The sequence below is a fragment of the Nicotiana attenuata genome, unplaced genomic scaffold, assembly GCF_001879085.1.
Source record: "Nicotiana attenuata strain UT unplaced genomic scaffold, NIATTr2, whole genome shotgun sequence".
NCBI classification, from domain to species: domain Eukaryota; kingdom Viridiplantae; phylum Streptophyta; class Magnoliopsida; order Solanales; family Solanaceae; genus Nicotiana; species Nicotiana attenuata.
Genome location: NW_017672144.1, coordinates 71,192 through 80,528, shown reverse-complemented (window position 1 = coordinate 80,528; position 9,337 = coordinate 71,192). Strand labels below are relative to the sequence as shown.

Genomic DNA, 9,337 nt, shown 5'->3' with positions numbered 1-9,337 from the left:
TACTATGTGATCACTGCAAGTATGGTCTCGGACGCTCTTGGTGTTGCATAACTCCAGCGCTGTCTCTAATGATTTTGTCTGTTTTCTTGGAAGTTTTGGTGGACGAAAATGAGATTTCACACCAAAATGTTGTAAATTCCTTCAATGGATTATACTCTAAGGAGTCGTTTAGTTGGGAAATAAGTTATCCCGGGATTAATTATCACGGGATTAGTTATCTCGAGATTGTTATCCCACCCTCCCGTAGGGTTAAAATTACACTAAAATCCCAGGATTAGTTATACCGCGATTTTATCCCAACCAAACCAAACTTGGGATAAACTCATCTCAAATTTAGTCCCGGGATTAATTAACCCTTATCCCTTGTGCCAAACGAGGCCATATGATGTTCCTAAACCTGCTTCTGGGATTCAAATTGGCCCTCACAATAGTCTTTCTTTGGCATCAATAACATAGGTCAAGACTTTCTTGCATACTAAAATTTCAAAGAGGAAAACACTATTTCTGGTTATGATTCCAAACTAATCAGCATACTAAGACAAGAAAATGAAAGTGAAGCCAATTTTATTGGTTTGCATAGAGTAAATATACATAATAAGGAATTGCATCAAAATGAGGTTAAGTTACACTTCAGAAAAAGCAAGTTACTTTTTCTGAGAATTATTTACCTCAGAGAATACAGTACCACACATTTCCTTTGTTTTCACTTCTCATTACACTTGAATTTCTATGTTGTATCACCTATTTTGCTTTGTCAGCCAACAGAATGATAAGCAGCAGTTACTAGCCAATCCTTAACTAGTGAATGTCATTCAAGTCCCAGTAAATCACCAATATAACCTGTATATAAGCCCAAAAAAAGGAGAGCTTGATAAAAAGAATGATTTTTTTTCAGAATTTCTCAATCAGAAATTCCATCTTGGCGATGAATTTCCTGCACTTAGACGGGGTTTGGTTTGCAGCTCCAAGTTATTCCGTTTCTTCATGATTGAAGCTACTGTCGGGCTGTAATAGTCGTTACTCCTTTGAGAAGTTGCCCCTTGTGAATAGACCTTTCTTCCTTGCATAGTGCTCCTCTTCTGTTCTTGCGTTGCCCTACGAGCTGCTGAAATTTTTGAAGTCGGCTTCCATCTGTTGTAGTTAACACAACTTTGGCTTCTGCCTACTTGCTGAAACTTTCCCCCTTTAGGACTTGGATAGTTTCGGCTTTCAGCAGTTTCTGCAGAGTACATTGTCGTCTCTCCATCGCTACTGTATTCATTTTGAGCTTCCAATACTTCTATGAGAGAGGAACTTGATTGAACCTCACTCTGGGCCCCATTAACAGATCCAGTCGAGGAAACCTCAGCGCCACTTGATTTTTCTTCTCTCGCTTTATTGATAAAATTATCATCAGCATTGGATAAGATCTTACGGGCAAGCTGTGGTGACTCAGCAGTTTTAATAATCCTTGGTGGAAAATTAATATCCAAAAGCTGGATTTGAGTACTACTTTCCTTCTTCCTAGCTGGTGTTGAAGTTAACTTTCGCGACTCAAAAATTTCAGGAGTTGGAACTCCCTGGACATGAGTGATAATAGCATGCGGATCAGGAGTTACTGCTTCCTCTTCCAAATTAGTGGCAACAGCAGAACAGCTTGGTCCCGGATCCTCTCTAGGTCTCGATATTCGGTTCGAAGATGATGGTGTCCCTTCATTATCAGCTTCAGTTGACTTAAAAATGCGCCGCATTGTGAAGGAGGCACAAGAATGCTCACTCTTTTGACCAGACGACATCAGCCGAATCAGCGGTAACTTGGGTTTGTTGAGGTCATCAAGGCTCCCTTCCCAGTGTTGGTTCAACCAGTCGCATATGATAGGTAACGGTATGCCAAATTGCATAGGACAGTCTTTCCATGATGATAATGGGGACGGTGAAGTTGACGAGGATTTGGAGTTAGGAGATGTTGCTAGCTTCATAGGATCACATACCATAAAGGCAAGATTGCCATGAACATCAAAACCAGCAGAACCCGGCCTCCAAGTTATTCCATCAGTTGACAGCTTTATAAGATTGTCAGTGGCTATTGCCACTTTTCCTTCGCCAGCTGTCAACTCCTTTTTCTCGCTATAACCTAACAGATAAACGACATTACCCAGCTCCAGACTAGGTTTGGAACAAGTTTTCAGGTAGTGAGGTTGCTGAACATTCGCATTTGTGTCTCCATCCATGACATCAAGGCCCACTATAGTCAGATCCAGTATAGAGCTCGTAATAAAGAACCTGCAAAAAAAAAAAAAAATGACCAGGGTGAAAAATTAAATATACAGGTGATGATGCGTAACATTAAGAAGCAATCCCCTATCAGAAGCAAAATGAGTTAACAAGCGCTCACTCAATCATAAGAAGGAATCTAGTGCCAGATAGCAGGGGATTTTTTGAATGTTTCCCCTCTCCAGAAAAAAAGAAGAGAGGGGAACAGAAATGCAAGTACGCAACATTGAAGCGCCCATGCACTAAATGAGCAAACCCTCAAAGCTGTGTAGTGTGGAATCATATAAGAGGCTTGTGGACAGATGTCAAACCATTTACTTAGAATAAGGTAAGTGATGGGCAAAAGACAAAATTTGGATGGACTCTCATACTCCCTTGCGTGAAGCATATCTTGATTTATTCATATACAACTACAGATTTCAGACGCTACTGTTGCTCAGTACAGATCCGCAAGCTGTTGTAAAATCAGTCTTTGAAGAACTATCAAGAATCGGAGCTGGATAAATTAAGTAGATTGGAGGAGCGGAGCTGGGGCAATGAAGGTAAAAATTTTCTAAGATCGACAGTGACAGTAAGGGTACTTTTACAGTTGATTCAGGCTACAGAACCTTTGAGTCTCTACTAGGAATCGCGGATTGACCATTGAAGTTAATTTGGAAAAGCAAAATTCCCCTCAAGGGTAGCATGTTTTGGTTGAATAGCAGAACGTGAGACTTGTCTTACTCATGACTCGTCATAATTTGATGAAGAGAGTTTCCACTCACAATTCATGATAATTGAATTTGTTAATCATCTTTTTCTTCACTATTCAGTTGTAAGTCAGATGCCGTACTTGTCTCAACTTGCTCAGCTAAAAGTTGGTAATGCCTAAAGTCCTAAAACAGTCCTTATGGCATGAGGGCTGGAAAGGGGGAAAAGTGCAGAACCGCAGCCAAAACATCTAGGAAGCAATTCATTGATGCATCTTTTGTGTTATATTGGAATGAAAAATTCAGAGGATTTTTAGAAACAGAAAGCAGGCAGGGAAGCAACTGAAGTCTTGTCTTTTTTTTTGACCTTTCAGTGTAAAAATGTGGAGATATTCAGTTTAGATGCTCTGCTGGAATTGAGTTGTAATATATGCCACAGATCTCTAATTCTTTTCTGAAGTTCAAGTGTGATATCAATGCATGGCAATCTTTCTTAAGTAGTTTTAAACACTTGGTATGCTCTTCCAATAGATCAAAGTACGTAACCCACATGATAACCTCAATTTAAGACCACCAATTTTTCAGGACCAGATATGATTATGTACATGCATAGCAAAAAGCCGTTCACCAACTGAACATTTTATTGGCAAGTATAAGGTCCAAAACATAAGCGTCCTATCTGAATCAATAAATATATTATTCGTTAAATGGAGAAGAAACTTCAATCTTGAATCTACCTCGTAGTCTTCTTTAAATATTTACTTATTTTCTGATACATTAACCGATATCCAGCTCCAAGTCATATGATTGACTAAATTATGAAATACCTTTCAAATGTACAGATTTACTGCAAAATTCTGTCTCATGAGAAAAAAAAAACAATTTCCAGAAGCACAGAAGCACTCTCACTTCAACAACACTAACTCTTCATGAAACTGTAGCGTGCTTTTCTTTTACAGGGAAATAGACAACCAAATTACTAATTCATCATCCCACTTTCTCCTTTTTTGACTACGGGTGACGAGAAGTTCTTTTCTTTTTCCCTTCCCGGGGTAGGGAAATGGTACTTAGTTAACAGAAGTATCAGGTTGGAGCTTGAAATGGTGCCAATGCCAAATAAAGAGAAGGTCTGTCAATGGAGAAGATTTTGACAGATTCCAATACTATGAGTAAACATTTTACTAAAAATAATTCATTTGGTGGAATTACAAAGCACAATAGAGGAAAGCTTTCCCCTTTTAGAATCTGAACAAAGATAGAACTACAATTAAAAAACAACAACGATAATATCTCAATCCCAAACAAGTTGGATTTAACCATATGAATCTTATGTATCTATTCCATTATACAAAGCAAAAGCTACAATACAAAGATAAAAGTCAATAAGAGGAAAGCTGATAATGTACACCATGGAAAGCTTTCATCTTTTGGTGTCTGAACAAAGATAACTACAATAATCACTACGCTTCAATATCACACTAGTAGGAGTCAACCATATGGATCCAATGTAATTATACCACTTTATAGAGCAAAAACTACAATACAAGAATAAATTCAATTAGAATAAAAACTGACCTGTGGGGAAAAAGGCAAGCAGCTACACCATTTTGGAGGTGGATCTCAGCAGATTCAGCAGCAGCCACAGAAGGAAGAATAACATGTGTTGTAAGCAGCAGATTCCGGTGGATCAAGAAACCAGTACCAGTAGCAGCTATACGAGCCATAGCAGGACCTTTGCTTGAAAAAATGGTACCTTTCATTTTCTCAGACTTGCCACCCCCATTACAAAAACACCAAGATTCTACTAAACCCACCATTTTTATAGCTTTAATTCAAATGGGGTTCTTTTAATTCAAGAAAAGATTGTAACTTTAAATCCAGAACTGAAGCTGAAATAGCATTTTAGCTCAAAATGTCACCTCCATTACAGAAACCAAGATTCTACTAAACGCACCATCATTGCAGCTTCAATTCAAATGGGGTTCTTTTAAATCAAGAAAAGATTGTAACTTTAAATCCAGAATTGAAGCTAAAATAGCATTTTAGATCAAAATGCCACCCCATTACAGAAACACCAAGATTCTACTAAACCCACCATTTTTATAGCTTTAATTCAAATGGGGGTCTTTTAAATCAAGAAAAGATTATAACTTTAGATCCAGAATTGAAGCTTAAATTGCATTTTAGCTCAAAATGCTTGTTTGTGGTATCTTCCAGGTAGCTTCAGAGAAGTCTGTAATAAAGGGTTGTGGTAACTATCATTGAAATAATAGATACAGATATAGAAAGAGAGTGTATTGCAGAGAAATGGGGAACAAGTAGCTCAGAATATGCTTAAAAAATGGGATTTTTCAAATCCGAAATATAGGGAAAATGTAAATTTCCTGTCAGAAAGAGAAAGCACAAGGATATGCAGGAGACAGGAAACTGCAGGCATGGTAAGTCTTTTTTTTAAATTATTTCTTTTGTTCAAAATTTAGAATAAGCGAAAAAAGATTTACAAAAACAGAAAGATTGAATTAGTTTAATCATCAAAGAATGAAACATAAGTGATGGTAAGTGGTAACATAATATACTACATTGTGGACAATATTAAGTAATCAATATTAGTATCTGTTTAACTAAAACAACAGAATATACTATTGTGCTGCTTCTTTTTCTGTCTACCTTTTTCAGTAGTACTATTATTTTGGTGCATTTACGTTTTTCACGTTTGTGTCTTCCTCTTTCTTTCTAACATTCTCCCATTCAACCCCCACCGTCAACGCTTTTCCAAGGAAAACACTGTATATTGTTGCCAATGTTGTAGAAAAGAGAAGAATAAACTCCAAAAAAAAAAAAAAGGAGAACGAGAAGATAATAAATTAAATATGAGGATCAACCTTTTAAAGTATCCCCTATGGGAAATAGATTAATTCCATTTCCGTGAGCTTAATTTTTTTTTAAATTAAAGATTCAAGTTTTATTTGTGAATTTTGGTTTTCTATTCGATAATGAGAAAGTAATTTCATAAGGAGAGTATACTCTAGCTAGACCCAATTGTTATGAACGTGGTATCCGTTAAACGTCTTGTTCATACTTAATTCACAAGTGTAGATTGAATGAAGAATTGTAAAATTGGTACATGTTATTTTTTCATGTGTGACGTGCATGATAATGACTGTTCATTGTTAAAACATGTTAACTTTGTAGTTGAAAACTGAGAAAAATAAGCTAAGATAAGCAAAAATAATCCAATTCTTTTAGGTCGCGTTTGGTACGATGGATAAGCAAAAATAATCCCGGGACAAAAATTAAGTATTGCCCTATCCTTTATTTTCTTACTAATCTCGAAATAAGTTATCCCAATATTAAAAATAGTGCCGGAATAATCTAAATGCCAAAGAGTGGAATAATAATTCCAGGTAAAGCAGTTAAATTGACAATCCCAAAAATAATATAACATGGGTACTAAAGAACCAATAAGAAATAATATTGAAATACCTAATCGCACATCGCAGCATAATTTGTCTTCAAACCAAACAACCCCTTATTAAAGTTTAAATTGAAACTCTTATCTGCATTTCAAAAATAACCCAAAACTTCCAACTTTAGGTAGGACTAGGTTCTTCGTTACTTTAGAAAAAATTTCAAAAATAACCAAAAACTTCCAACGTCATAACTCAAATAACGCAAAACTCCCAAACGTCGTAACCATTTAACAAATCACATGTAGGAACCCTATCTGTCAATGATTCATTAAAATTGATTGATTCCAACAGCTCAATTCCACACTGATCGTTGCCCAAACCACCTTCTTTCACATGCAAGGCTTGCTCCAACTAATTTTCCCTCTCTAATTCTACTCTTAATTTGACTCTGATCAAAGATAGGGACAAGTAGAGGAAAAATATTGCAGTAGAAATTTTTCTTTCAGCAATCTTTCATCCACTTCCCTACTTAGTTACTCCTTCCTTTACCTTTATAAGCCGCCAAAAGGATTTTTTTTTTCCTTCATAAAATTTCTATTACATTGAGGGACTAGAGAAGATAAAGGGAAAAGATGGAACGGACACCTACTGTGTTCAACATAATACTGTTTACTAACGAGTTACAAGATTCGAAAGTCTTCACTCCAACATTTTAACTACCTCCTTCCAACTAGAAAGAGGAAACATACAAAAGGAGAAACATGCTAGGTATAAACACTTGCTACTTAAGCTGATTACTTCAGGAAATTGTTTCAAGTGCCCTCGGATTTCTCCAGTGCTGCCACACGAAAAAAAGGAGCAAAAGATGATCATGTTAGCATAGAATCCAGCTTCTCTTAACAGCAAGTATTGAGAAGTGATAAACCAAACGCAGCACCTTGGAAGATGGAAATATCAAGAATATAATATCAATTTTAGCAGCAAGATTAGATACAGATGAACAAACAAGGCTTCCTTAGAAAATCGATCTCATTGGACCTTAAAAAGTTATTAAAGTTCATCATTGGTTATAGTTGAAACATACTACAACTACAACAACAACAACATACCCAGTATAATCCCACGTACAGATAAAAGCATTAACTAATAGTAGTTTTATCTGGTATTCCCATGTTCACCTCTCTGCAGAACATGAGTATATTTTTTCTAATTGTTCTTTTGATGACTGCAACAGGTAACCATGTGGTTAGTATTCCATATTGGCTAGGTCTTAAGTAGCATCATAGTCTACTTTGTTGAGGTGATGCTGACTTTTCCAAATGTCCAGTCAAGGCACATATTTGTAGGAAATGCTATGGTGCTATTGCTAAAGATAGATCGACTGACCGCCTCTGGGAAGTACACGACAGACCCTGGTCATGGGTATTGATTTGGTGCTTCCATGATAGGATGAAGGGACTGGTGAAATGACCTCCTACTCTGGATCTACGCTTCTATCACAAAGCACGATAAATCTATATGGAAATGCTAATCTACACAGGTAATCAATCAATTTGACAGAGGACTGCGAGGTGTTCTAAGAAGAGGTTCTACCTTCTGAATACATGATTAAGAAAGGAGAATAAGTCAGGAACAAGTAGTTTATTCACCATTGGTGGTATCAAAATATTCAGCAACTGAAAGTGAGTGTAACTCTTCGAGCTCACATGAAGAACTATGTCCACAAAGTAACCTTTCACCTTAATGCAAAAAAACAATAGAGCTGGAGGATAATTGCTTGAGAATTTTACATGTATTATTGTGACAGCCCTCTCTATTGACACTGCACAATATCCTAAACCAACAAGGATACAATTTTTAAATTAATATAGCCCTGTCAGTTGGCATTATAGGATAAGTACACATTTTATGCTCCAATATCAAGTCAAACGATTTGTAGTCACAGATAGTCGATGGACCAAAAGTTCTTATTTCAAGCATACTATGTTAATCTACTTGTTCACAACATAGTATGTATTTGCAAAGAGGAGGATAGTACTGTTGTAGTTGAGAAGCTTCTCAATGAGGTCAACATGTGTCATCAGCATTCTACGACAGCAATATCGAACCAAATTCAGTGCATCAAGTGCATCCCTACAGAAAGAGATAATACATATTAAGAGATCCATGAGAATATCACTGAAAGTCAAACGATTTTACAGAGTTCTGCCAGTTTCTTTCCGAATCAATCAATTGGTCCGCCTATGCAGAAGCAGATCCAAGATTTAAACTTTATGGGTTCAAGTTCAAAATTCTACCACAGTCCATTTGATTTATTGGATTCAAAAATCTACTTATTTAGTGATTTCTTTTAACACATATACAAGGTTTGAGCCAAACTACTGGATTGAATGAACCCATAACATTAAGATTACATCCGCCCTGGGCATATGTAAGATTTACATCCTAAAGCTTCGCATTCTCTGTCACAACCCCGGATATGTTGACTAACAATGTAAAAGATAGTCCAATTATGATGTAACTTGGGAATAACAGATAGAAAATTAAAGGAATTAAGGAACTAAGAAGAGAAGAGAGCAGAATTCATACTTTGATATCTTTCAAATGAGCTCAATCCGATACATATACCTCCTTACTAGGAAGATGGACTAGAATGTAAAGTGATAAACTAATTGACTTAAGTGTAAATGAGTGAGGGCCCAAACTGTCAAACTCTTTAACTCTATAACAAACTTAACCACTTATTCTTGACTACTAATAAAGCCTAACGTACTACTTCCCGCAGCTATGCACAACGCAGATCATATCAAATTATGTCCAATTATCAATTCGTATGGGATTGAAAGGTAGCCTCTGCCCATTTTCAGCTGGATTATCAAAAAAAAACATTTTTAATAATTAACTGTCCATAATAGTAAACTATTGGACCAATTCATAGAGCCATTAAAAGACCCAGTGACAGTTCTTTTTTTCAGGGGGGTGGGG

The 9,337-nt window shown here is 36.4% G+C and overlaps 2 protein-coding genes across 2 annotated transcripts in view; both read right to left on the bottom strand.

Annotated features, from left to right (window-relative positions):
- Positions 1-547: 547 nt before the first annotated feature.
- On the bottom strand, positions 548-5,487 carry LOC109212036. Its single transcript, XM_019375650.1, has 2 exons — positions 4,518-5,487; positions 548-2,262 (listed from the first exon to the last, which is right to left on the bottom strand). Exons 1-2 carry the CDS (start codon positions 4,757-4,759, stop codon positions 906-908), a joined length of 1,599 nt encoding a protein of 532 aa, XP_019231195.1. The 5' UTR covers positions 4,760-5,487; the 3' UTR covers positions 548-905.
- Positions 5,488-6,906: 1,419 nt separating this feature from the next.
- LOC109212040 (DNA-directed RNA polymerases I, II, and III subunit RPABC5) overlaps positions 6,907-9,337 on the bottom strand; it is a 2,826-nt gene continuing 395 nt past the window's right edge. Inside the window, exons 3-4 of the mRNA XM_019375654.1 lie at positions 8,391-8,485; positions 6,907-7,190 (exon numbers count right to left, since the gene is read on the bottom strand). Coding sequence (XP_019231199.1) covers positions 7,165-7,190; positions 8,391-8,485 — 121 coding nt within the window. The 3' untranslated portion in view covers positions 6,907-7,164. The remainder of the gene's footprint in view (positions 7,191-8,390; positions 8,486-9,337) is intronic.